A 26,595-nucleotide genomic window follows, 5' to 3' on the forward strand; every position below is an offset into this window, starting at 1 on the left:
GAACTGTCCCATAGGGCCTCCAAGGCTGTAAATCTTTATGGAAGCACACTGCCTCATTTTTCTCCCAGAGAGCAGCCACGGGATTCAAACCTCAACCTGTCAGCAGCCAAGCATTTTAACCACTGCACTATCAGAGCTCCTTTAACATGTTGTTGTTGTTAGGTGCCGTCAAGGCGGCTCTGACTCACAGCGACCCTGTGTACAACACAACGAATCACTGTCTAGTCCTGGCCAGTCTCACAATCCTTGCTATACTTGAGCCCATCATTACAACCACCATGTCAATCCATCTCTTTGGGGGGTCTTCCGTTTTTTGCTGACCCTCTATTCTACCAATCATTACACTCTTCTCCAGGGAATAGTCCCTTCTGACAACATGGCCAAAGTAGGTGAGATGAAGTCTGGCCATTCTCACTTCCAAGGAACATTCCAGCTGCAATTTTTCCAGGACAGATTTGTTAGTTCTTCTGGAAGTCCACAGTATTCTCAGTATTCTTTGCCAACACCACAATTTAAAGGCATCAACTCTCCTTTGGTCTTCCTTATTCATTGTCCAGCTTTCACACGTACATGAGGTAACTGAAAATACCATGGCTTGAGTTAGGCACACCTTAGTCTTCAAAGTGACATCTTTGCTCTTCAGCACTTTAAAGAGGTCTTTTGCAGCAGATTTGCCCAGTGCAATACATCATCTTATGTCTTGACTGCTGCTTATCCATACTGCAGACTGTATTCGTCGATCTTTATCAGTAAGTGCTTCAACTCCTCTTCACCTTCAGCAAGCAAGTTGATGTTATCTGCATATTGAAGGCTGTGTCATCTGCATATCTCAGGTTGTTAATGAGCCTTCCTTCAATCCTAAATACGTGAATATATGAAGTTCTTCATACAGTCCAGCTTTCTGGATTATTTGCTCAGCATACAGACTGAATAAATATGGTGAAAGGATACAGCCCTGATGCACTCCCTTCGACAGCCTCCTGGTCTATGTACATAACATGCTAGGCTACAAATCAAGGAAGTGGTTTGAATCACTTTCTGCCACCTGACTGGGCCCTGATGGTCCCTCTCCATGCCTACCTCCCCCCCACCAGGAGGGCCATGTCCAGTGCCACCAGCAGGAGTGTGCCAGCCTGTGCCCATATCCGGCCCGGCCTCTCCCAGGCACCTGCTGCCCCGTGTGTGATGGTGAGTCAGTGGGTAGGGCAGGGTCCTGGGCATGGCAGGCAACCAGGAGAGGCGCAGGAAGCTATTGGGGCGGCACAGCTCGGGTCTCCCGTGAAGGCCAGGACGGGGGCAGTGAGGGGACCCTGAGAAATGTCTAAGGTCCCCTTTCTGCCCCACAGGCTGCTTCCTAAATGGGCGGGAGTACCGCAGTGGGGAGCCCGTGGGCTCTGGGGATGCCTGCTCACACTGCCGCTGCACTGTGAGTGGAGCTGCCCCGTGGGGAGGGCTGGCCGGGGCCTGCCTCTTGGTCACTGACTGGGCCCTGTTGGCAGAATGGGAGTGTCCAGTGTGAGCCTCTGCCCTGCCCACCTGTGCCCTGCAGACACCCGGGCAGGAGCCCTGGACAGTGCTGTCCAGTCTGTGAGGGTGAGTGGGGTGAATCTTGGGGAGGGGCTAGAACTGGCTGGAGAGAGGCTCCCCCAGATTTTCATGAAGCCCCTGGAACTCAAATCCAGAAAACACTTGGTAAACCCAAGCTCCTATCACCTCACTCTCTCATGGCAAATGGCACCGGGTGAGGCCTATGCTTTGGTGACAGGGGTGGTGTCCCTGTCAGGAGAGGGCGGATGCTTTGGGCTGGCAGGAGTTTCCCCACCAGCCTCCTGCCCTGTACCTCCATCCCCTTGTCAGGTTGTGAGTATCAGGGGCACCAGTATCAGAGCCAGGAGACCTTCAGACCCCAAGAGAGTGGCCGCTGTGCCCGCTGCCTCTGCCAGGTATGGAGTCCTGCCTGGTTGGCCTCCTCTGCCTCCCTCCTCTAGGGCCTCTCACCTAGCCTCCCCTCTAGGCTGGCGAGGTGTCCTGTGAGGAGCAGGCATGCCCGGTGGCCCCCTGTGCCCTATTGGATGCTGCCCCCCAGCTCTGCTCAGGTGTGTATGTGTGGTACTGGGTCGGGGGTGGGAGGACAGCAGGGAGGGGCGCTGCTTCCATGGTGGCTGGAGGTGGGGGTTGCTCCTCCAGGGGAGGGACGAGCTGCTCAGCCCACTAGGCTGCCTTGGGGATGGGGAGGTCTGTGGTCTGGGAAGGGCAGGTCTGGTGGGGCTCCTCTGGGTCCCTGGTGATAGCTTGCTGCTGCAGCCTGTGTGCTTGACGGAGAGGAGTTTGCTGAGGGTGTCCAGTGGGAGCCGGACGGTCAGCCCTGCACTGCCTGCTCCTGTCAGGGTGGGGTGCCCCTGTGCAAGGCACTGCTCTGCCCGCCGGTCCCCTGCCAGCACCCCACCCAGCCCCCTGGTGAGTGGCCCTGCCCCGGGCTGGCCTTCTTCCCTGCCTTGCCCAGCAGGGCTCTGACCAGCCTGTTCCCTCAGGTGCCTGCTGCCCCGGCTGTGAGAACTGCACCTACCGGGGCCAGGTGTATGCCAACGGGCAGAACTTCACGGACGTGGACAGTCCTTGCCACGCCTGCCGCTGCCAGGTAACTCCCCTCCGAGTCTGCTGTGTCTACTGAGCACCCCGCCCAGTCCCCATTGCCCCACTGAGCCCCTCTGTGGCCCATCAACCCCTGTTGCACTACCAAGCCTCTCGGGTTGCTCCCACTGCCCAACCAAGCTCCTCTGGGGCTCCCCACCTTGCCCTCTTCCTGCTCCAGGATGGGACTGTGAGCTGCTCCTTGGTCGACTGCCCTCCCACCACCTGCGACAGGCCCCAGAGCGGCCCCGGCCACTGCTGCCCCAGGTGTCCTGGTATGTGCTTACTGTACCCGTCTGGCTTCCATGGCCCCAAATGACCCTTTCCAACCAAGGCCTTCTGCCTTCAGTCTGACACAGCATAGAACTCTCTGAGACTCCATGACAAAACCAAAAAACCAAACTCACTACTGTAGAGTCAAATACAACTCAGTGAGCCCTCCTTGGGTTTCCGTGGTGATGTCTCTATGAAAGTAGATTGCCCAGTCTTCCTTGCGAGGAGTGGCTGGTGGGTTTGAACTGCCAGCCTTCTGGTTAGCAGTCAAATGCCTTAGGGACTACATCACTCAAATGCATTTGTGTATCTACCTGTATAACACAAGTATGCAACAAACACTTGGGTCTGCCATGGGGGAACAAGGTGCCGGGATGCCTGGCGGCATGTGCCCTGTCCATGGAGTCTATGCTAGTGTGCATACCACCAACACATGCCCACAGGCAAACAGACTCAAATGTGTCTGCATGACCCCCTCCACCCGCCCAGCTCCCAAGCAGGCAGTCTGGCAGTGGTTTCGGGTGCCAAGGGCAGAGGCACTGTCAGTCCCCCTCATTCCTGTCCCCACTGTCCACCGTCCAGACTGTGTCCTGGAGAACCGGGTGTTTGTGGATGGCCAGAGCTTCTCTCACCCCCGAGACCCCTGCCAGGAGTGTCAATGCCGGGAAGGCCGAGCCCGCTGCCAGCCTCGGGCCTGCCCCAAGGCAGCCTGTGCCCACCCGCTGCCCGGTGCCTGCTGCCAGAGCGACTGTAGTGGTGGGTGGACATGACTGGGGGCCGGGGGCAGGAGATCCTCCCGGGGTGGCTTGGCAGAATCTAAGGCTTCCGGGGTCATGAGGGCAGCGTCCCCTGCGGGGAGTGGGGACCTCCCAGACCTGTAGCTGCCCCCTGCCCCAGGCTGTGCCTTTGCCGGCAAAGAGTATCCCAGCGGAGCGGATTTCTCCCACCCCTCCGATCCTTGTCGCCTGTGTCGCTGCCTGGTGAGCCTGTGACCTGGGTAGGGGAGGAGCCGCGGGGACGGGGTGGGGCCCCTCGGGCTCCCGGCGCTGACTCGGCCTGGCGCCCGTCCGCAGGCCGGCAACGTGCAGTGCCTGGCCCGCCGCTGCCCGCCGCCGACCTGTCCAGAGCCGGTCCTGCCTCCGGGAGAGTGCTGCCCGCAGTGCCCGGGTAGGAGCCGCACCCTGGGCCTTCTCCCCGGGCTCCCGGTCCCCCGCCCTCCCTGCGCCCCTGACGCGCGCTCCCTGCGCGCGCTCTCGCCGCAGCAGCCGCCGCCGGCTGCCCGCTGCCCGGGGGCGCGACCCCCGCCCGCCACCAGGAGCACTTCTCCCCGCCTGACGACCCCTGCCGCCGCTGCCTCTGCCTCGACGGCTCCGTGTCCTGCCAGCGGCTACCGTGCCAGCCAGCGCCCTGCGCCCACCCGCGCCGGGGGCCTTGCTGCCCCGCTTGCGACGGTAACTCTCAGTGCCGCGCCCCCTGCCGGCCAGGCACCACCTACCCGGTGGCTCCGCCCCGCCCCAGGCCCCGCCCTGCCCCCATACCAGTTTCTCCAACCGTCACCTCCCGTGTCCAGCTGCCTTAGGCCCAGTGCCTCCTATGTCGCGGTTCTCGTTAAGAACATGGGGGACAGTGCCCAGTCGCCTGGAGGCTGTGGGCCTGGGAGAAGCCGTTACTGGCCCAGCTTCTGCCCTCCTCGCCCTCTGTAGGCTGCCTGTACCAGGGGAAGGAGTTGGCCAGCGGGGAGCGCTTCCCTTCGCCCACTGCCCCGTGTCAGGACTGTCTCTGCTGGGAGGGCAGCGTGAGCTGCGAGCCCAGGACCTGTGCCCCCGCACAGTGTCCCTTCCCCACCAGGGACGCCTGCTGCCCCGCCTGTGATGGTGAGGGACTGGGTCATCTTCATCTTTACTGCCCTAGGGTGGATCTGAAAATATATTCCAGCAAAAAAAAAAAAAAAAAAGTACTGGACTACAGCCTGGATTTTCTTCTGCCTCTGATGCTCTTTGGCTGTGTGACTTTGATCAAGTTACACAACCTCTCTGGGCCTAATTTTAACTTCTTCAAAAAAAGAGGGTTGAACCAGATCTTTCCCAGTCTTCATTCTTGTCCTATCATCACAATTGCATTATTTATTGAGTATTCTTCTTTAAATCAACTCGCTTTTTAATTTAAATTTATTTAGAAAGGAAGTCTCTATGGTATACTGGAAATGGAAAATTATATCTTTTGCCAAGAATAGAAGATACCATAAAAATGAATACAATTAAATATAAAATATGAATTCTAGTCAGGTATTTTTTCTGCCAAGACTTTGAGTTTAGGGCTTGCTTTGTTAGGAAAAAAAAAGGGGGGGTTGGTCAGCAAGGAACAGAGAGTGTCAAAGGGTGGGCTGCCACCCCTTGCCACCCTTTCCCATCATGGGTTAATGAGATTTGAAAGCACTGCAAAGGAGTGACCCAGCATCCACAGCCCTGAAGTCATCTCGGGCTGTTCCCAGTCCTACTCAGACTGGCAGCAGCCCGCTGAGTGAATATGTACAATAGGGTGTAGCAACAGGTTTCTTGTGGGGATTTTCCCTACAGGTTGGACAGGGAGGTTTGTGCAGGCTGATGGCGAGGAGTTGGCTCTTTGGCCAGTCCAACACCTTAAGCCCCACCCCGGGCTCCTTTGCCCAGTCTTTCTGGGCCTGCATTAGTAGCCAGGCCTTGAGGCCTTGGGCCCAGGCCAGGCCAGGCCAGGCTCTCCTATCACCCCTCTTGGCACCTCCTCCTCTCTCTCTCTTCTCTCGTAGGCTGTGAATATTTGGGGGTGACCTACCTGAGCAGCCAGGAGTTCCTGGATCCCCGAGAGCCCTGCAACCTGTGTACCTGCCTTGGAGGCTTCGTGACCTGCAGCCACCGCCCCTGTGAGCTTCTAGGCTGCAGCCACCCACTGACCCCATCTGGGCACTGCTGCCCGACCTGCCATGGTAGGTAGGGCTACCCTCATGGCCCCAGCCTCCCAGTGGTCAGTGTCACCCGGTGTGCCCTTATCATGCCACCCCTGAGACGGCACAGACACCCTGGGTTTTTCCTCAGGCTTGTCTCCCATCACATCCATCCACTCCTCTCTGTCCCCTGTCCCCTCACCCTGGACCACTGCATTCACAGATAACTGGCCCTTTTGCTTCCAAATGTTCCTGCTCTTACATTGTCTCACGCCATGGTCTGTTCAAAACCGGTCACCATCTCCTGAGAATCCCTAGCCCCACTGCCCTTGCCCAGGCCATCGTTCTATTTCCTTTCTGAAAAACAGACTCACTGCCATCGAGTCGATTCCAACTCATGGCGACCCCCATTGGGTTTCCAAGGCTATAAATCTTTATGGAAGCAGACTGCCTCATCTTTCTTTTGTGGAGTGGCTGATGGGTTCGATCCACAGATCTTTTGGTTAGCAGGTGGATGCTTTAGCCACTGCACCACCAGAGCTCCTGTTTCCTTTCCAGTGTTACCAATTCCCTCCCTATCCTCCTCCTGCCCTCGGCCCACAGATTATAAACCCTTGGTAGTCCATCTCTAAGGAGCCCTGGTGGCACAGTGTTTAAGAGCTCAGCTGCTGAACAAAAGGTCAGTGGTTCGAACCCACCAGCCACTTCATGGGGAAAAGATGTGGCAGTCTGTTTCCCAAAGGTTACAGGCTTGGAAACCTCATGAGACAGTTCTCCTCTGCCCTATATAGGTCACTATGACCATGGGTCAATCAACTCCACAGCAACAGGTTTAGTCCATCTCTTCACCTTTGCTTCTTCCAGTCTTCCCGCCTGCAATGCTATTTTCCGGCCCCTTCACTGGGGGTGACCTGGCTAAAGTCTCCCACCTTCACCTTCCCAACCACACACATCTCCCCTTCTCTGACACTCTAGGCTTTGGTAGAAGTCCCCCAGTCCTGCCCACTGGTGGTTGATGGTGGCCCTTCTTTCCCAGGTTGCCTCTATCATGGGGTCACTGCTGACTCCGGAGAGACCTTTCCCGACCCACGTGACCCCACCTGCTCTGTCTGCACCTGCCAGGTGAGGTGGCGCACTCGGACACTTGGGAGCCTTTCATCTCTTGGTCCTCCTCGCTGGCCACACCTCCACCCACATCTCAAGGATGTGTGTTCTGCCTGTGACATGTAGTGGACCAGGCTGGGTCCAGGGCTCTGAGCCAAGGAGGTGGGCCGGGGCCTGGCAGGGGCACCTACCCCGGAGCAGTGTGCAGCCAGGTGAAGGCTGTGGCGGAGTGACAGGGGAGTCCGAGTGCAGCATGACCTCTCTCCACAGGAAGGTTCTGTGCTCTGTCAGAAGGAGCCCTGCCCCCAGCTCCCTGTCTCCACCCCTCTCCGGGGCTCTGCTTCTGCTGTCTGCCACAGTGGGCTGCTTCTGCACCCAGCCCCTGCACCTCTCCCACCCTCTTGACTTAGTCACCTCTAGCTGCTGTAGCAGAAGCGCCACAGTGGGTAGCTTCAACAAACGGGAACTTGAATTCTCACAGTTTAGGTGGCCGGAAGGCCGAGTTCAGGGCACTGGCTCCGGGGGCAAGGCTCTCTGGGCCAGCTCCAGGGAAATCCTTGTCTCAGCTTCTCTAGCGTCCTTTCCGGAGCTCCTTAGGGACCGACACCCAGCATGTGTCTTTCCCCCCGTTTGTTCTCTTTTTGTTCCTGTCTAATCTGCTCTTTCCATGTCTCAAAAGTCATTAGGTTTAAGCTTATCATACGCTGCTGTGGTCTTGTTATGTTAATGAAAGGCCTATTTTCAGATGAAATTACAGCCTGGAGTACTGGGGTTAGGATCCCAGTCCAATCCCTAATCTCCCATCCCTTCCTCCATGCCAGGCTGAGTTGGGCAGGGCAGGGTGTTGTGGCAGGGTGTTGTAGTCCCCCCACCCAGGAAGTGTGCTGGTTGCCTCTTGGGGAGCCAGGAGCACCAGCGTGGGGAGGAGCTGGAGGGCCCTGCGGGCAGCTGTGGGTGCTACAGTCAGGGAGGTGGCCGAGGGGCTGGGCCTGGTCTCAAGGGGCTGACCCTTGTCTCCCGCAGGCCGGCCAAGTCAGCTGTGTGCACCGCCAGTGCCCGCCCCTGCCCTGCCGGCTGCGGGTCACGGAGCAGGGGGCCTGCTGCCCTCGCTGCAGAGGTATGCCTGCCCCTTGGGGCCACCCTGCTCCATGACCTCTCCCTGCCCCTCTGTCCTGCCCTCTGCCTTTCCCCAGCCTTCCTGCTCCCCCATCACTGCTCCTGGTGCCCCACACCTTGGTTCCTGAGCTCCCACCCTTGTCCACCTCAGCCCTTCCTTGCCCCTGTCCTGCCCGACCATTACCTTCCCCTCCATGTGCTGCTTCTTGTTGTTGTTGTTGTTATGTGCTGAGTCGGCCCCGACTCATAGCAACCTCTCCTTGGGTTGCCAAGGCAGTATCACTATGGAAGTAGATTGCCCAACCTTCCTTCTGAGGAGTGGCTCATGGGTTTGAACCGCTAGCCTTACGGTTAGCAGTCAAGTGCCTTAGGCACTATGCTACCAGAGCTCCTCATGTGCTGCTTAGAGGCCCCTCAAAGTTGCCGCTCTTCCTAACCCACCTCGTTCCTAACCATGATGGTTAACGTGTTGAGCACACACCGTGTGCCAGGCACCTTACACCCGTGATCTCATTCAGTACGCACACCAGCTCATTAGCCAGGTGCTGTGGTTATTCTCATTTTGTTACTTTCAAAAAGTAACAAAGGCGCACTGGTGGCGTAGTGCCTAAGGCATTTAACTGCTAACGGAAGGTTGGCAGTTCAAACCCACCAGCCACTCTGCGGAAGGAAGACTGGGCAATCTGCTTCCGTAGAGATACGGCCTTGGAAACCCAATGGGGGTCGCTATGAGTCAGAATCGACTCAATGACAGTGAGTTTGGTTTCTGGTTTATTGCTACTCTCATTTCACAGAAGAGAGCACACTAAGGCCCAGAGAGGGCATGTAACTTGCCTGTGGTCACTCAGCCAGAAGGTGGCAGAGTCAAGATTACCATCTAGCAGTCTGATTCCAGAACATGAGCCTTACTCAGCCTGCTCCTGCTCTCCTCCGCCCCTCCCAGCGTCTCACTTGACCTGGGAGGTCTGCAGGACAGAGGAAGCCCTCATTTAACAGATGAGGAGGCTGAGGCATGGACAGATAGGTTACCTTGGGTACAGGGCCACAGAGTTAGGGATGGAGCCGTTCATTAGTTACATGTGTGGTTATTCCATACCTGTGGCAGGCCCAGGGCTACTGCTGGCGCCAGCTGCACCTGGCTGGGCCTGCTGCCCGGAGCTTGGTCTGTGGACAAGCAAGCATGGAATGGGACCAGATAGAACGCAGGTGTTCGGGCCATCCCACTGTTTTTCCCCTTCCCCATGCTGCTCCTCACCCCCACAGACAGGAGAGCCCACCTTGGCAGCACATCCCTGCGCGGCCCTCCCCCCCCCCAGTGCTCGTGACATCCCCTGCTGACCACAGAGGTGCGTCAGCACTCAGAGCTGATCCTGCCCTCCACGGACTGCAGGCTGCCTGGCTCATGGGGAGGAGCACCCCGAAGGCAGTAGCTGGCTGCCCCCCAACAAGCCTTGCTCCTCTTGCATGTGTCACGAGGGCGTCGTCACCTGTGCCCGTGTCCAGTGTGTCAGTCCCTGTGCCGAGCCCCACCAGGGACCCGGTGACTGCTGCCCGAGATGCTCTGGTACTGGGCACCTGGGCTGGGGGCAGGGGAGCAGGGGGGCGGCCCCTCAGCTGGGTCAGCACCTGACAAGGCCCAGCCTTTGTCCTGGTTAGAGTCCCTCAGAGGGGAACAGGGCTGCAGAGACAGGCTGCAGGGAGAAGGGGCCGCTCCCAGTCCCTCGGATCTGGTGGAGCTGGGGCATGGAGGCCCTACCCCGTGGCAGTGCACCCCCCTGAAGGCTCCCTGTCTCTGTCCCTCTCTTCCCCCACCCCCAAGACTGTGAGCACAAGGGGCGGAAGTATGAGCCGGGGGAGAGCTTCCAGCCTGGGACGGACCCCTGTGAAGTATGCATCTGTGAGGTAGGGTGAGGCTGAATGGAGGGTGACAGAGGCGAGGGGCATTGGTGGGCATGGAGGAGGCAGCATTGGGAGGAGGCCTAGCCAAGCACTATGGGATCAGAGACAGGATGTGTCCCTGCAGCCCGGAGGCAAGGCAGGGCTTCAGGTGAAGAGCTGGAGGTTGGGAGGTCTGGGGTTAGACACAGGTGTAGGGCAGCAGTGGGCAGGTGCTCCTGGACAGAAGGTAAGGCGGGTGTATGTAGGAGGGCATGAGGGAGCCCTTGGGAAGTAGCCGGGAGCCATGCTGTGGGAGCCTGCTGCCCCTCTTTGAAAGGTAGTGGGGAGCCATGGAAGGATTTTGAGCAGGCAAATGACATCACAGATTAGGCAGTGGGGTTGGGGAGGAGGATGTGGCTTTGGGTAGGTGAGTGCCAAAAGGTCAGAGGTCACATGGGGTTCAGGCCCAAGTGACTGGAAGGCAGACGGGATACCATCTTTGGGGATTAGGCCATACGGTGAGGAGCACACCTGGAGAGGGGTGCAGCAGGCAGATGGGGCACTTGGAGTCCAGGAGAAGAGGGGAGTCTCAGCCTCCATGGCTAGGGACCCACTACCATCACTTTCTTCCCGTAGCTACAGCCCGAGGGGCCCCCCAGCCTGCACTGTCACCGTCGGCAGTGCCCTAGCCTGGTGGGCTGTCCCCCTAGCCAGCTCCTGCCGCCTGGGCCCCAGCACTGCTGCCCAACCTGTGCCGGTGAGTTCTGGGGTGGCTGTGTGCTGTCAAGTCATAGCGACCCTATATGATAGACTAGAACTGCCTCATAGGGTTTCCTAGGCTGCAATCTTCATGGCAGCAAATTCTCAGTCGGTTCTCCCACAGAGTGGGTGGTGGGTTTGAACCGCCAACCTTTGGTTAAGCTGAGCGCTCAACCATTGCGCCACCAGGGCTCCTTAAGTGCTGGAGCAGGGGAGTGGAAATACGAGGTACAACTGCCACTGCAGGGTGACCCTGGAAGAGCCAACCCTGCTCCCCAACCCCAGCCCTTTCCTGACTCCGGTGGACTTTTCTGGAAGCCCATGCCCTGATGTGGCGTAGTGCCTAAGGCATCTGACTGCTAACCAGAAGGCTGGCAGTTCAAACCTACCAGCCACTCCTCAGAAGGAAGACTGGGCAATCTACTTCCATAGAGATACCACCTCAGAAACCCAAGGAGGGGTCGCTATGAGTCTGAACCGACTCCATGGCAGTGAGTTTGGTTTGGGTTTGGGTGTGCCCTGAGGTGTTAGGCCTGAATGCTAACACCTCTCAGGTTTGTGGCGCCTCCTTCCCAGCAGGTGGCGCTGCAGGGCAGCAGTGATGTCCATGCTGGATAGTTGAGGGCAGAGACATTAGCAGGTGGTGAGAGAGGAGGAGATGAGAGGACCAGAGAGGCAATGTCAGCTTCAGGGAGGCTAAGGGAGGGGAAAAGCTATTCTAATCAACACATGTTACAATGTGCTTCAGAGGAGGAGAAGACACATTAATTAAGCACAATATATATATATTAATTAAGCACAATATATGCCACAATCATTGCCCATGGAAGCAGCAGTCAAGATAGCAAATAATTTTCATAGGGCAAATCTGTTGCAAAAGACCTCTCTTAAAGCATTAAAGAGCAAAGATTCCTGACCCAAGCCATGGTATTTTCAATAGCCTCGTGTGTGTGTGAGAACTGGACAATGAATAAAGAAGACTGCAGAAGAATTGATGCATTTGAGATGTGGTGTTGGTGAAGAATACTGAATGCACCATGGACTGTTAGAAGAATGTGCACATATCTCAGAGGAAGTACAACCAGAATGCACCTCAGAAGCGAGAATGGCCAGACTTTGTCTCTCGTACGTTGGTCATTGTTTTGGTTACCTGGTGCCACTCTAAAAGAAGATACCACAAATGGGATGGCTTGAACAAACATGAGTTTATTCTCTTACAGTTTTGGAGGCTAGAAGTCTGAGTTCAAAGTGCCAGGCTCTAGGGGCTGGATCAAAGCCCCTCGACCTTGGCCTTCAGCTCTGCCTCCTACTCTCAGCCCACTGAAGCTAGAGGCATTTCTTCACTCAGACAGCTGCGGGGTGCTGAGGCTGACAAGCAAAAAGGCACAGTCCCAATGTTACCAAACCACACGGCAGGCCATTAATGCAAGTCCATTGAAAGTCCCAAGGTCAGCAGAGCATGGCAGGCTGCTGAACAACAACATGGCTACATGCAGAGTTCAAGCGTGCCATAAACTAGAGACCATTCCCAAAGCTGCTTCTTATATACAGGAAGCAAACCACATCCCTAAAGCAGCTACTCAGCTGCTTGTGGTAGAGTCCATCATGGAGTTGATTGCCAGTCTCATCACGGGGAATAACTACCACCAGCTGCCCAGCCATGGAACCGGGCCCAGCCAAGTTGACACACAACCTTATCTACCACAGTCATGTTGTCAGAAAGGACCAGCACCTGGAGAAGGGTATTATGCTTGGTGAAGGAGAGGGTCAGCAAAAAAGGGGAAGACCCTTAATGAGATGGATTGGCACAGTGGCTGCAAGGATGGGCTCAGCTATAAACGAGGATTGTGAGGCTGGTGCAGGACCGGGCAGTGTTTTGTCCTATCGTTCATAGAGTCACTATGACTTGGCACTGACTTGATGGCACTTAACAACAACATCTCCCACAGGCCAGGAGCCCTGGTGGCACAGTGGTTAAAGTACTCGGCTGCTAACCAATATATTGGTGGTTTGAACCCACCAAGCCACTCTGCAGCAGAAACATGTGGCATAAAGATTTACAGCCTTGGAAATCCCAGAGGGCAGTTGTGCTCTGACCTGCAGGGTCACTGTGAGTTGGAAGTGACTCAGCGGCAGTAGGTTTGATATGCCACAGGCTGTGCTTGGTGCTTTTAATCTCATTTAGTTCTCAGTTACCCAGTGAGGTAGGGATTGTTAGTTCCTTTTCACAGATGAAGAAACTGAGGCCCAGAGAGGTTGATTAATCTGCAAAAGATGGCACCGGCACAGGGTGCTGGAGGCAGGTTCAGGCTTCCCGGTGAAAGGAAGTGGGAGGGAGGCTAGCTTCCAGGTCTCTAAACCCACCCAAAGGTGCCTTGGAAGCAAGGTCTGGTGACCCACTTCTGCAAGGTCATGGCCGTTGCAAACCCTGTGCAGCTCAGTTGTATTCTAACACACATGGGGTGGCCAGGAGTTGGGACTGACTCAACAGGAATGGGTTTGGTTTGTGGCTTTAACAGCCCAGTAAAACTCCTTTTAAAAAGTCCAAATTTTGCTTTGTGGAACCAAAGGGAAAGGGGACTTAACCTCTCTGGAGTCAAGGTGCTAGGGCTCTGGGCATGTCCTGGGCCCAAGAAGTCTGGGGACACTGTCAGTGCGAACAGGTGGGTTTTCAACGGTATCTCCTCATCTCCGCCACCCGCACGTTCCTGCTTTTATCCTCACAGAAGCCTTGAGTAACTGCACAGAGGGCCTGCTAGGGTCTGTGCTGGCCCCGCCGGACCCCTGCTATACTTGCCAGTGCCAGGTGAGCCCTTCCAGCCCTGGAGATTCTCAAAGACCTCTCCTCTTCCTCCTCTGTGGGCCGTGACTGCGACCCCTCCCCCCAGTCACCCCAACACTCACCCCCTTGTCCTGAATGTCAGATTTGTCTATGCCCCACCCCACCCATGCCCTGCTCCCTCGCTCTGAGCTCTGATCCCTGGGGTCACCCGTTCTGCACCTATCTTGTGCCAAAGGACCTGACATGGCTCTGCACTCACCGGGCCTGTCCTGAGCTCAGCTGCCCACCGTCAGAGCGCCACATCCCCTCTGGGAGCTGCTGCCCTGTGTGCCGGGGTAAGCACCCGCCTAGGGGTGTGATGTCAGAGCCTGAGCCTCAGAGGGAGGAAGGACGGGGTGGACCAAGTGGGCAGCCTGGACTCTGTTCCTTTGTAGAGATGGGGGAGGGAGGCTGGCCTGGGCTTGTCAGTGGGCTCAGGGGCCTTGGGTCCACCAGCGGGTACTGCACTGCCGAAGTGGCCACCTCCAGCTGTTTGCGCAGGCGCCTGCAGACACCTTGAGCCCAGCACGGGGCCTGACATCCAATCGGCCCTCTGGATATTGGTGGTAGGGAAGGGTCGAGGTGCGGGGCGCCCGCTGACCCTCCCCTGCTCCGCCCCGCAGCCCCTGCTCAGTCTTGCGTGCACCACGGCCGGGAAGTGGCCCCTGGGGAGCACTGGGCCGTGGACGCCTGCACCAGCTGCTCCTGCACGGCCGGCACCGTGCGCTGCCAGAGCCAGCGCTGCCCGCCGCTCTCCTGTGGCCTTGTGAGTACCGCGGGACGAGGGGGTTGGCATAACTCACGCCACACTAGTAGGACCCGCCAGGAGAGAACGAGGGTAGGGAGCGGGGCATGGTGCTGTTCCCGATGCGGCCACCAGGTGGCGCCCCAGTCCTGCTCGCATTCAGCCTCGGAGCACGGCGTGCAAATCCGAGAGTCCTGGGCGGTCCTGCGGCCTGTGGGAGGGTCTGCGCGGAGGCCTGTGTCTGACGGTGTGTGGGGCTGGGCCAGGACAAGGCGCCCGTCCTGAGTCCCGGCAGCTGCTGCCCACGCTGCCTGCCCCGGCCCGCCTCCTGCATGGCCTTCGGAGACCCGCACTACCGCACCTTCGACGGCCGTCTGCTGCACTTCCAGGGCGGCTGCAGCTACGTGCTGGCCAAGGACTGCCGTGGAGGGGACTTCAGGTGGGCACCCCCACCGCCTTTCTCCCTGACCCCCTACGCCGGTCCCTGCTGATCCCTGGCGCCCACAGCGTCCACGTGACTAACAATGACCGCGGCCGGAGCGGCGTGGCTTGGACGCAGGAGGTGGCTGTGCTGCTGGGAGGCGTGGCCGTGCGGCTGCTGCAGGGCGGGGCGGTCACGGTGAGCAGCGGCGGCGGAGGAGGTGGGTCCCGCACCACCCGCCTCTTCCGGACGTGACCCCTTCTCGTCCCCTTCCTTCAGGTGGACGGGCGCGCGGCAGCCTTGCCCTTCCTGCAGGGGTCGCTGCTGTACGTGGAGCTGCGAGGCCGCAAGGTGATACTGCACGCCCAGCCTGGGCTCCAGGTGCGTGTGGGACCAGGCCGGGCGAGGCTGAGCACCTCTGCATCTGTGAGGGAGTGGGGGTAACAGCTGCCTCCGGGGCCTCCCACAGAGGTGACTGAGTCTGCTGGACTTGAAGGGGAGGGGAGGAAGCAGCGTTGGAGACCTCTCTGGGGGTAGTGCAGTTCTCAGCCTGGGTTTCTAATCCTGGCGCAGCTACCAACACCCTGTGGCTCTAAGGCCAGTCCCCAACCCTCTCTAAGCCTCAGTTTTCTCATCTGTAAAATGGGGAAGGGTTGGTGGGGGAGGCCTCAGCCAGGACTCGAGTTTCCTTTAGACTCCGGTGTGGAAGAGTAATCTGCTTGCCTGGAAACTAAGTGGATGTTGTTGTTAGTTGCCACCGAGTCCCGACCCCACATGCGCAGAGTAGGACTGCGCCATAGGGTTTTTGACACTGTGACCTTTCAGAAGCTGATCACCAGGTCTGACTTTGGAGGCACCTTTGGGTGGGTTTCAGCCGCCAACCTTTCGGTCAGTAGTCCAGCACTTACCATTTGAGCCAGCCAAGGTCTCCCAACGGTTAAGCATAATTTGTAAATTGAGAAAATAAGGCATGTCTACACAGTGGCTGCTCTGGTCGCATAGTGCCTAAAGCACTTGACTGCTGACCAGAAGGCCAGTGGTTCAAACCCACCAGCCACTCCTCAGAAAGAAGGTTGGGCAATCTACTTCCTTAGTGATACTGCCTCGGAAACCCAAGGAGGGGTCTCTGTGAGTCGGTCCCACTCGATGGCACATAACAACAACAACCACACACGGCGGCTGCAGCGGGGCCTCAGGCATGGGTAGCAGTGGTTGTGAGGCTGGCACAGCACTGGACAGTGTTTCGTTCTGTTGTATGTGGGGTCTCTGTGCGTCAGAGCTGACTCCATGGCACCTAACAGCACACTCTTCGTATGTGAACTTCGTTGCTCGGCCTTCTGAAGGCCTGGATGCCCCAAGGCAACCCGCAGGTGGCTGCGTTTTACCTGGGGTGCACCGGAAGCAGGCACCCTCACTTGGGAACGGCAGACACCCTTCATGCCGGGTGTGCTTGCCCAGGGCCGGCGAGGGCATGAGGGCGAGGTGGCTCGGCCAGGGCAGCATCCCCTCCATGGGAGCTGCCCCTTGTACACGCCCCTCCCCAGCTTGCAGGGGCTGACGTGGCGGATGGGGCCTCCTCGGGCTTCTTGGTCTCTCCGCTTCCCCAGTCCCAGGCCTCTCTGCACAGGTGCTGTGGGACGGGCAGTCCCAGGTGGAGGTGAGAATGCCTGGCTCCTACCGGGGCCAGACCTGTGGGCTTTGTGGGAACTTCAACGGCTTTGCCCAGGATGACCTGCAGGGCCCTGACGGGCTGCTTCTGCCCACGGAAGCTGCATTTGGGAATAGCTGGAAGGTGAGTGGTTGCCGGCAAAACGGGGGGCACAGCTGAGCCGGAGCCTCAGAGCAGCTCTCTGGGCTGGAAGGGAGGCCTGGGGTGGCCTGCAGGCCTTCAGGCGGTTTGAGGCCCCTTGCCAGTCATGTTCGGAGGAAGGCGGAGTGGTATGTTAGAAAAGCCTCGTCCCCTGACCTCTGAAACCTGAATCCTGTTTTCCCACATACTGTATGACCCTACCTCTGGTGGTGTAGTGCCTAAGGCATTTGACTGCTAACCAGAAAGCTGATGGTTCAAACCCACCGGCCACTTCTCGGAAGGAAGACTGGGCAATCTACTTCTGTAGAGATACCACCTCGGAAACCCAAGGAAGGGTTGCTATGAGTCAGAATTGACTTGAGGCCAGTGAGTTTGGTTTGCTTTTTGTTGTACGACCTTGGACAAGTCACGGAGCTGCTCTGGGCCTGGGCTTCCCCATCTGTAAAGTGGGAACAAGGAGAAGGTAAATGGTGCTTCCTTTGCCCGTCTGGAAGAGAGGTTTTTGAGGCTGTGTCCAGTGTTTGGACCAGAGCACACAAATGTCAGTACCTCGCACGACCTCCAGGGGGTGCTGTTGCATCACCATCACTCTCCCTGCCTAGGTTCCTGAGGGGCCTGGGCCTGGCCGGCCCTGTGCTGCAGGCCGCGATGTGGATCCGTGCAGGACAGCGGGTTACCGCGCCCGGCGTGAGGCCAATGCCCGGTGTGCAGTGCTGAAGTCAGCCCCGTTTAGTCGATGCCATGCTGTGGTGCCCCCAGAGCCCTTCTTTGCTGCCTGCGTGTATGACCTGTGTGCTTGTGGCCCCGGCCCCTCGGGGGACGCCTGCCTCTGTGATGTCCTGGAAGCCTACGCCAGCCACTGTCGCCAGGCAGGAGTGACGCCCGCCTGGCGGGGCCCTACGCTCTGCGGTGAGGGGCAGTGTGGTACAAGTTGGGGGAAGGGTGACCAGAGAGGAAGGGCTCAGGTCTGCACAGGGTGAGCACAGGGTGGCCCGCGGGTGAGCTTGGGGAGTGGAACAGCCAGGAGTGGCCCTTGACTGTGCCCTCCCCTCTTCCTCAGTGGTGGGCTGCCCCCTGGACCGTGGCTTCGTGTTTGATGAGTGCGGCCCACCCTGTCCCCATACCTGCTTCAACCAGCACATCCCCCTGGGGGAGCTGACGGCCCACTGCGTGAGGCCTTGCGTGCCCGGCTGTCAGTGCCCCGCAGGCCTGGTTGAACATGAGGCCCACTGCATCCCCCCCGAAGCCTGCCCCGTAGTCCTGCTCACCAGGGACCTGCCACCCAGTGCTCCATCTAGCTCCGGCTGGGGGCCACAGAGGGCACCCTGAGCCAGAAGACACTCAGCCAGGACTCTTAGGCTGGAAGTGCCCCCTTGGTGCTCCCTCTGGCTCCAGCCGTAGCTGGAGCTGCCAAGGGCATCCCGGCCAGCACTGGGGTTCCGGGCTGTGTCTGCAAAGGCCCCTGTGTGTCGAGTGAGAAGCAATAAACTCTAGGCCGGCCACGAGGCTTCCTTGTGTGTTTGTGTGATTCCTCCTGGAGCTGTGTGGGCTTGGGGCCCAGTCATCAGGGTCCCCAGAGTCAGAAGTCGGGGCTAGGGGGCTCAGCCCTGGACCTTGCTCCCTCCTTCTGCCCACACTGCTGGCCTGCCCCTCCTTGCCACACCTGGTGTAGACAAACCCTACACCAGGCAGAGGGCTTGAGGAGGAGCCAGGTGTCCTGGTTCCAGCCCTGTATTCAGACCGTGATGCAGCTGGGACCTGGAGCCCCCATTTGGGACCCTGTAGGGCTGAGAAGTCTTAGACAAGGGGCTCTGTGGTAGTTAAGTCTGTGGTGTATCATCTTGGCTGGGCCTGGTTGAGTGGCTGGGCAGCTGGATGTAGTATTCCCCATGATGAGACTGGCAATCAACTCCATTGTGGAATCTACTGTGAGCAGCTGAGTAGCTACCCTTGGGTAGGTGGTCTGCTTCCTATATATAAGAAACAGCTTTGGGAATGGTCTCCAGCTTAGGGCGCACTTGAACGCTGCATGTAGCCAAGTCGTTGTTCAGCAGCCTGCCATGCTCTGCCGACCTTGGGACTTACAATGGACTTCAATGAATGGCCTGCCATGTGTTTTGGTAACATCGGGACTGTGCCTTTTTACTTGTCAACCTTGGGTTTATCTGCCTCAGTTGCTAGCAGCTGCCTGAATGGAGAGATGCCTCCAGCTTCAGTGGGCCGGGAGCAGGAGGCAGAGCTGAAGCCCAAGGTCAAGGGGCTTTCACCCAGCCCCTAGAGCCTGGCACTTGGAACTCAGACTTCTAGCCTCCTGAACTATAAGAGAACGAACTCCTGTTTGTTCAGGCCATCCCATTGGTGGTGTATTCCTGTCAGAGCAGCACTAGGTACCAGAACAGGCTCCCCTTTCCTTTTGGTTTGGGGTGCTATGTGTTCAGGCGCCTCCTAGGCACTCAGAGGGATGGCGACATGAGGACCCCATGCCTGGGGTGGTGGCAGGGAGAGGCAACAATCCATGACACGATACGGGTACCTGGGCATGTATGCACAAGTGCACACACACACACACATACATGCACACATTCATAGTCATCCCACCCCATGGGGTGTGAGCAGCAGACGCACGTGCAGGCTGCAAAGAATTGTTAAAGGAGAGAGGACATGGGTTGTGAAATAGGAAAAAAGCCAAGATTTTGAGTCTTCTCTCTCCCACCTACTGGCTCTGTGACCTTGGTGTTTTGGGGGCCTTAGCAATAAGATTAGAGGGTCCTTTCTCTTTGCTGGGCTCCTCATATTTCCACAGGGTTTTCTTCATCAAGGATGAAGGGCAGGAGAGGACACCCATCACAAGTGTCCTAACCATGTTCCTTTACTGTTTATTTAAGTAAGAGGACACTGAGCTAACTGGAGAGCACCCTGCTCTCTCTGCCCCGCTTGGGGACACGCTCTCCTCCTCTCAGGCCAGGAAGGGGAGTTTCCTCTTGTCCCTCACCGAGCTGCTTGTGACAGCACAGGACAGACTATAGGCCGTCTCATGTATTCATCTCCATTATTAGAACTTCCGTAAATTGTTCCCTCAGCTCTACAATGAGGTGGTGGTAGCGTGCACCCATGGGGGTCGAGGAATAAATGCGGTGCCCCATGGGCAGTGCTTAGCGTGCAGCAAGCACTCGAGCAGTGCTGGCTTGTTCCTCTTGTGACTTACTTCCAGGCTCCACCCCGCCCTGCCCCGGAAATGGCCTGGAGACAGAGTGGCCTTCGCTTCTGGTCCCATGTTGTCCTGTTGTCAGGTGCCATCAAGTAGTGTCCGACTCAGAGCGACCCCATGCACAGCAAAACGAAACACTACCCAGTCCCGCGCCAGCTCCACGATCCCTGCTATACTTGAGCCCATCACTGCTGCCACCATGTCAATCCATCTCATTGAGGGCCTTCCCCTCTTCCATTGACCCTCCACCTTACCAAGCATGACATCCTTCTCCAGGGAATGGTCCCTTCTGACAACATGACCAAAGTTGTTGTTGTTGTTATGTGCTGTCAAGTCGGCCCCACTCACAGTGTCCCTTCCTTGGGTTTCCGAGGCAGTATCACTACGGAAGTAGATTGCCCAACCTTCCTTCTGAGGAGTTAGCAGTCAAATGCCTTAGGCACTATGCTACCAGAGCTCCTATGACCAAAGCAGGTGAGACGAAGTCTGGCCATTCTCGCCTCCAAGGAGCATTCTAGCTGCACTTCCTCCAGGACAGATTTGTTACTTCTTTTAGCAGTCCATGGTACTTTCAGCATTCTTTGACAGCACCACAACTCAAAAGCATCAACTCTTCTTCCGTCTTCTTTATTCACTGTCCAGCTCTCACATGCATATGAGGTGATTGAAAATACCATGGCTTGTGTCAGGCATACCTTAGTCCTCAAGGAGACATCTTTGCTCTTCAGCACTCGAAAGAGGTCCTTTGTAGCTGATTTGCCCAGTGCTATACATCATCTAGCATAGTGCCTAAGGCACTTGACTGCTAACTAGAAGGCTGGCAGTTCAAACCCACCAGCCACTCCTCAGAAGGAAGATGGGGCAATCTACTTCCGTAGTGATACTGCCTCAGAAACCCAAGGGAGGGGTCGCTATGAGTTGGGTCCGACTCGATGGCACATAACAACAACAACATACGTCATCTAATGTCCTGACTGCTGCTTCTACTGGGGTCGATTGTAGAACCAAGCAATATGAAGTCTCTGACAACTTCAATCTTTTCTCCATTTATTGTGTTGCTGCTTGTAGGTCCAATTGTGAGGATTTTTGTTTTCTTTATAAACAAGGATGTCCTCCAAGGAGGGAAACACTGCCACGTGTTTGGACGAGGCACTCTCAGGGGCCGGGATGTTTTATCTGCAAGATGAGGATAAGAGTAACTGCTTCATAGCATTGTGAGGAAGGGTGTGGGGACGTAGCACTTTGTGTCTGGCGCAGAGCAAGCTGTTAGCAGCTGTGGCTGCTGCTTTTTATTGCATTCCCATATAATGCAGTTGCAAACCAACATGTACAACAGATACTCAATGGAGATTGCATAGAAGTGTGCACACACGCCCGCAAGCACACACACACCCCTCTCTGCGCTAGTATCACACTCTAACACTGGCCCACCAAGGCCAGGAAACCCATATAAGAGTCAGGCCGGCGTGGACACCTGGCTCAGGTGTCCGGGTCCTGCATTATTGAGATGAGAAGCCTTTGTCTGCTGCTGGCTCACGACTCTCAGCTCCTGCTCCTTGTCCCCACCCCACGCGCCAGTGGCAGCTAAAGGAAGAGGAGAGAAGAGACGTCTGCCCTGGCCCCTGCTCCATGGATCAGGCAGCCTCCCCTGAGGGCCTAGGACTCCCCTGTACCCCCAAGCAGGCTTTGGCTTTGTACCAGCACCTCTTTTGCTACCCTGCGGGCCTGGACCAGCTCCAGGCTGTGCTGTGGCAGGGGAGGGGCGGGGGGCACTGTCTCCCCCAGGGGCAGGAGGGCTGGGGCTGCCCCCCAGGACTGGAGCTGCCCACAGCGCTGCTGGAGATAGAGCGGAGGCGATGGGCCCAGGAGCAGGTAAGGCTACCCAGGGCTGGCCAAAGGACGGGGCTGCTCCTCACAGCCTGACACTCTGTTTTCCTGCAGCTCCTGTGGGACTTGGAGCTGCTCACTGGGGCAGGGCTAGGCCTTCTCTGGCCGCCCAGGGTCCAATTCTGCAGCCTGACGGGCCAGGCGCAGTATGCACAGAGCCAGCCCAGCAAGCCCAGCGGCAGGACAGGAGGGGATTCTGAGCGGCCCATGAGTGGGGTGAGCAGGGGCCCGGGGTCTGTGTGACATCATCGTGGTGGGGGGAAGCGGAAGGAAGGAGCTAGTGCTTTGGAGCCGGATAGATGGGGTTGACATTCTGACGCCCCTGTGGGCCTGTATGCCCTTAGGCTATAGACATAGGGCAGAGCAGATACAGGGTCCACCTCAGAGGGCAGTGGGGGGACGAAGTGAGCCCATCCGTGTAATGGGCTAGCAGTGGGCCTGGCCCACAATGCCTGCTTGTTACATACTGGCTGCCACTATCACTCCCCAGTAGTGACTGCTTGGGTCGACGCAACTGTGCGGTGCCAGCCAAGAAGCCTCTAGACAGGGCTGGTGATGCAAACAGTTTGCCCTCAACTGCTGACCTAACGGTTGGCAGTCTGAACTCACCTAGCGGTGCTGCGGAAGAGAGGACTGGCAATCTGCTTCTGTGGAGATTAAAGCCAAGGAAACCCTCAGAGCAGTTCTACTCTGTCGTACACGGGGTTGGCATGAGTGAGCGTCAACTCGAGGGCAACAGGTTTAGTTTTTGGGATTTGCATCTTGGAAGGAAAAGGCCTGGTAGGGTCCCAGAGATGCTGATGCCTAGGGTGTCCCTGGAACAGAAACAGAGTGGCCCTAGCCATCGGCCCCTCCTCCAGGACTGCTGGCTGGACTAACCCCTTCTGGAGGTAGGGTGCTCTGGTGACTAGGCAGAGCTGGGAACCAGGAGTCACTTGGGACAGATCTTAGCCCTCTCTGGCTGAGGGTCTCAGTGGTAGCATGAGGGCATGGCAGTGGGGACCACTAAGGGAGTGTCTAGCCAACAATGACGAAACGTAGCTTTCTCACGGGATGGTGCCTGGAAGGGAGTCTCTCTTTCTCCAGATCGGCCTAAGGGGAAGGGAGTTGGGAGGTGTCATGGAGGATGGACACAGGCCAGGAAATCAGTTCCTGGGTGTCCTGGTTAGTTACTGCAGCAGATGAGCCCAAGCTTAAAGTAAACGTTTATTATCTCACAGTTCCTGAGGGTTAGGAATCCTGGAATTGCTCAGTTGGTGCCTCCGGCTGAAAGTCTCTCATGAGGCTGCAGACGTGTTGTTGGCCAGGGCTGCGGTCTCATCTGAAGGCTCAGCCGGGCAGGAGGGATCTGTTTCCATGCTCATTCCCAGGGTGGGGGCGGAGGGGCCAGGGGTTACACTAGAGCATTAACACCAAGAGGCAAGAGTCATGGAGGCCTCTTAGAGGGGATGGCACCCTGTAGACTAGAGCATCCCCAAACCTTCCAGAGTCCCAGGCTGTGCCCTCTGTCCCAGGCTGGGGACTCCCTGAGCCAGCAGCATCAGCTCCCACAGGGGTGAGTCTTTGTGCCCAGGAACCCTGTGCAGCCGCCCAGTGTCAGCACAGGAAGTGACCACGTGCTGGACCCTGCTCCCGGTCTCCCTCCACAGCCCCGCCCAGTCCCCTCCTCGTGCCTCACAGCTCCTCTCGGTGCTTCCCTCGGCTGCACCCATGGCTGTGCCTCAGTCGCTGGGAAGGGCGAGCCCTGAATTCCAGTTGGTGGGACCCGGGGTGGGTAGAAGGGTAGAGAAGCCACCCTGGGCTCGGAATCTGGGCATTGGGGTGGGGGAGACTCAGCAGCCTGCTGGGGGTAGGGAGCTGGGCATTCCCTCCCCACTTCAGAGCCCAGGGGCCCCCAGGAGCTCATGTGAGGAAGCTTCTGTGCTTGTGCAGGGTGCAGGCAGAGTACGCATCAGCAGCCTCAGGTCTGGAGGAAGCTAGGAGCGATGTGGACCCAAGCGAGGAGAGCCCTGGCATGTATGCAGGGCCCACGCCTGGTGCGCTGACAGGAGGGACAGGTAAGGACAGCAGGAAGCCCCTGGGGCTGGGGTGGCAGACTAGAACGGGGGAGGCAGGGGAGTCACCCCAAGTCCAAGTTCATGCACTCTTCATTGCCCACCTTTCTACTGAGTGCCAGGGGCACCCAGGACTGGCTTATGTGCCAACTGCACCAGACTGGCTTCGGCTATTCTGGGGCTCAGGGCAGAGAGTGCCTGAAATGATTGCCAATGGCTGCCCAGGGTGACAGCTTTGTGTCACCCATTGCCCTTCTGTGCCAGGCACTGAGGAGATGCAGAGAACAAGACAGACTTGGTCCCTGTCCCTGAGAAGACCACAGCTAGTGGGAGTGATAAACAAGCAATTAGAACTCAGTGGGAAGACACTGTGAACCTTGGGCCTGTTAGTTTAAATGAAACAGACTCTCAAATTACTTAATAAATCTAGCAAAGCTTGGTAGTGCCTGGGGTCTTAAAAGCTTGCAACTCCAAGGCACGACAATTGGTCTCTATTCACCTGGAGCAACAGAGGAAGAAGGAATGTCAGGAATAGGAGGAGGATATGGAGTGTGTGGCTAATTGCCTCCATGAGACCAGAAGAACTGGATGGTGCCCAGCTACTATTACTGAACATTTTGATCGAGGATTCTATAGAAGAATCGTAATCAAAGGGGGATGCGGAACAGAATTTCAAATTCTCACGAATCCCAGACTTTCTGGAGCTATGGAGGCTGGATGAACTCCTCAAACTATTGCCCTGAAATAATCTTAAACCTTAAGCCAAAAATATCCTCTAACATCTTCCTGAAACCAAACAACAGTTTAGCTTCACTAATAAAAAAAGGTCTGTCTGGAGCATCATGGTCTTTAAAGAACTATCTCTATGGGATCAAACTGACAACGGCAACTCAAAAGATTAGCTAGGAATTTTAGAGGCCATGAGTTCATGTTAGCGAGGGAGGGACAACTCTGAAAGGAGGGTGAGAATGGTCGCACAGCTCTGAGAACGTCATTAGTGTCACTGGATTCCACACAGACAAACTGTTGAACTGGTGTATGTTTTGCTGTGTATATTCTCAACAACAACAAAACAAGTAACATTTAAAGAAAAATAAATAAATCTGGCAATGCCAGAAGCTTTTAATTGTTCCATTATACCATGGCAGAAAAGGGACGTGCCAGTGATGATTTTCTGACTGATGGAAATTTTACAGGTATTCTATCTTTTGGGAATACAGAGATATCAATTACCACATTATTACCAGAGAAATCAGAGTAAGGCAACAGGTCAGAATTATGGGGGGGGATTGGAGGTTATCTTCACAGTTCTTGGCAATAATTTCTAAAGGCTTGGGAGTCTTAGACTCCTTCATTCAAAAACTCTTCAAAGGACAGATTTTCACAGGGAACCTATTAGCTTAGTTACTGCTATGAACGCTCACTCAAGTCTCTACTGCACAGAAGAACAAGATGGAATATTCCAGGAAAGCTCTTGATTTAAGACCTGATGCAGTCTGGTTCTTTTAGGAATTTGATGGATACAGGATGATGCTCCTTCCTCCATAGCTGCAGGGATCTGGGACATCCTCATCTCTCCTCTTAGATGCCTTTGGTTAATCGTGAAAACCTACAGCTTTTAGGCCAGGGTCTGGCCTAAAATTTCATTTGATTTTGTTCTCAGAAACAAAGGAAGGGCTGAAGGAGGTTTTCCTTAATACAGTATAGTGGGGCGCATCCATTGGGCATCTTCTGGCCCAAATGGTACATGTGGTCAAAGTGGGGGGTTCTGAGGGTGAGGAACTGATGAGCCCAGCAAAGAGGCCCCTCCCACTCCCAAGCACGGCCGGGGGGGGCGCTTTGGGGACTTGGTGTGGAATTCTCGTTGGGGTGTCTACCTTGGCTGGATGAGGAAGATGGGGTTGGCAGGTGGTGTGAAGGAAGGAGGAATGATGCATTGTGACAACCTTGAGTTCAAGAATCAGTGCTCAGATCACTCCCTCCCTTATGTGCTAGGGACTCCTTGGGATTCCTGGTTCCAGTTCAAGTGGGAGCAGGTGCTGGGACAGGGAGGCACTGGGCCATGAGCAGAGGGGCTCCCAACATTGGTCTCTCTCCTTCAGGTTGCCTGCAGGAGCTGAACCTCATCACCAGTGTTACCTTCGGCGAGGCGAGCAGCTCAGAGTTAAAGGTGAAAGGGCTAAAGGGTCCTGGGCAAACCTCTCTTAGACTGGGGATAGCAGGGGTGGGATCTGCCTGGGAGGGGGATTCTGGGGTGAGCTGAGTGACAGATCCCTAAGCCCTCTAGCGGAGGGAGGGTTGGAAGAGGGCACCATCACTGAAGCACCCCTGACACCACCTAAAATGGGTTTAAGGAATCCAGCAGTCAGGGGCCACATGGAAGTGATGCCCAAGGACCCAGTCAGCCACTGGGTGTCCCAGCTCTGGACGGAGGAGCCCCTCACAAGCCTGAGCCAAAGCGCTCTTCCTTCGCAGGACCTGGCGCAGCAGGAGAGGGGCCAAGCTGAGCCCCACACCCAGAAGCCCCACCGACCACCATCCCAGAGTCTCCACAGGACAGAGCTCGCTCAGGCAGTGCAGAGGCCCTCGTGTCTGCCAGCTCCCCAAGCTCCCCCTGAGAGGCTGACCTCCAGCCTGGGCCAGGAGAGACCAGGGCACCAGAAACTGCTGAGGATGGAGACCCCTCAGAGTCAAAGAGAGGGGGAGCTCCAGGACCCTGGGGAGGAGAACCCTCAGGGTCAGAAAGAGGGGGTCTCTCAGGGTCCAAGGGGGGAGGCCCTGCAGGGTCCGAAGGAGGGGGTCTCTCAGGGTCCAAGGGGGGAGGAGAACCCGCAGGGTCCGAAGGAGAGAGTCTCTCAGGGTCCAAGGGGGGAGGAGAACCCTCAGGATCAGAAAGAGGGGGTCTCTCAGGGTCCAAGGGGGGAGGCCCCGCAGGGTCCGAAGGAGGGGGTCTCTCAGGGTCCAAGGG

General features: G+C 56.9%; 1 protein-coding gene across 1 annotated transcript in view; it reads left to right on the top strand.

Moving 5' to 3' along the window:
• LOC103209538 (kielin cysteine rich BMP regulator) overlaps positions 1-26,595 on the top strand; it is a 38,331-nt gene that overhangs the window by 9,652 nt on the left and 2,084 nt on the right. The window contains 37 exon segments of the mRNA XM_042782899.1: positions 1,095-1,188; positions 1,347-1,426; positions 1,500-1,593; positions 1,858-1,943; positions 2,015-2,096; positions 2,305-2,457; positions 2,532-2,638; positions 2,813-2,906; positions 3,487-3,660; positions 3,802-3,884; positions 3,978-4,071; positions 4,167-4,355; positions 4,608-4,778; positions 5,690-5,866; positions 6,861-6,946; positions 7,199-7,229; positions 7,232-7,286; positions 7,805-7,890; positions 7,929-8,045; positions 9,435-9,608; positions 9,864-9,946; positions 10,559-10,679; positions 13,408-13,487; positions 13,699-13,798; positions 14,126-14,268; positions 14,514-14,686; positions 14,755-14,866; positions 14,948-15,049; positions 16,296-16,460; positions 17,081-17,387; positions 17,539-17,763; positions 17,874-17,951; positions 21,500-21,558; positions 21,628-21,789; positions 23,088-23,128; positions 23,506-23,630; positions 25,730-25,797. Of these exon segments, the coding sequence (XP_042638833.1) occupies positions 1,095-1,188; positions 1,347-1,426; positions 1,500-1,593; positions 1,858-1,943; positions 2,015-2,096; positions 2,305-2,457; positions 2,532-2,638; positions 2,813-2,906; positions 3,487-3,660; positions 3,802-3,884; positions 3,978-4,071; positions 4,167-4,355; positions 4,608-4,778; positions 5,690-5,866; positions 6,861-6,946; positions 7,199-7,229; positions 7,232-7,286; positions 7,805-7,890; positions 7,929-8,045; positions 9,435-9,608; positions 9,864-9,946; positions 10,559-10,679; positions 13,408-13,487; positions 13,699-13,798; positions 14,126-14,268; positions 14,514-14,686; positions 14,755-14,866; positions 14,948-15,049; positions 16,296-16,460; positions 17,081-17,387; positions 17,539-17,763; positions 17,874-17,951; positions 21,500-21,558; positions 21,628-21,789; positions 23,088-23,128; positions 23,506-23,630; positions 25,730-25,797 (4,371 nt within the window).

Source organism: Orycteropus afer, unplaced genomic scaffold, assembly GCF_000298275.1.
Source record: "Orycteropus afer afer isolate SDZICR_OR568_19922 unplaced genomic scaffold, OryAfe1.0 scaffold00501, whole genome shotgun sequence".
Taxonomy (NCBI): domain Eukaryota; kingdom Metazoa; phylum Chordata; class Mammalia; order Tubulidentata; family Orycteropodidae; genus Orycteropus; species Orycteropus afer.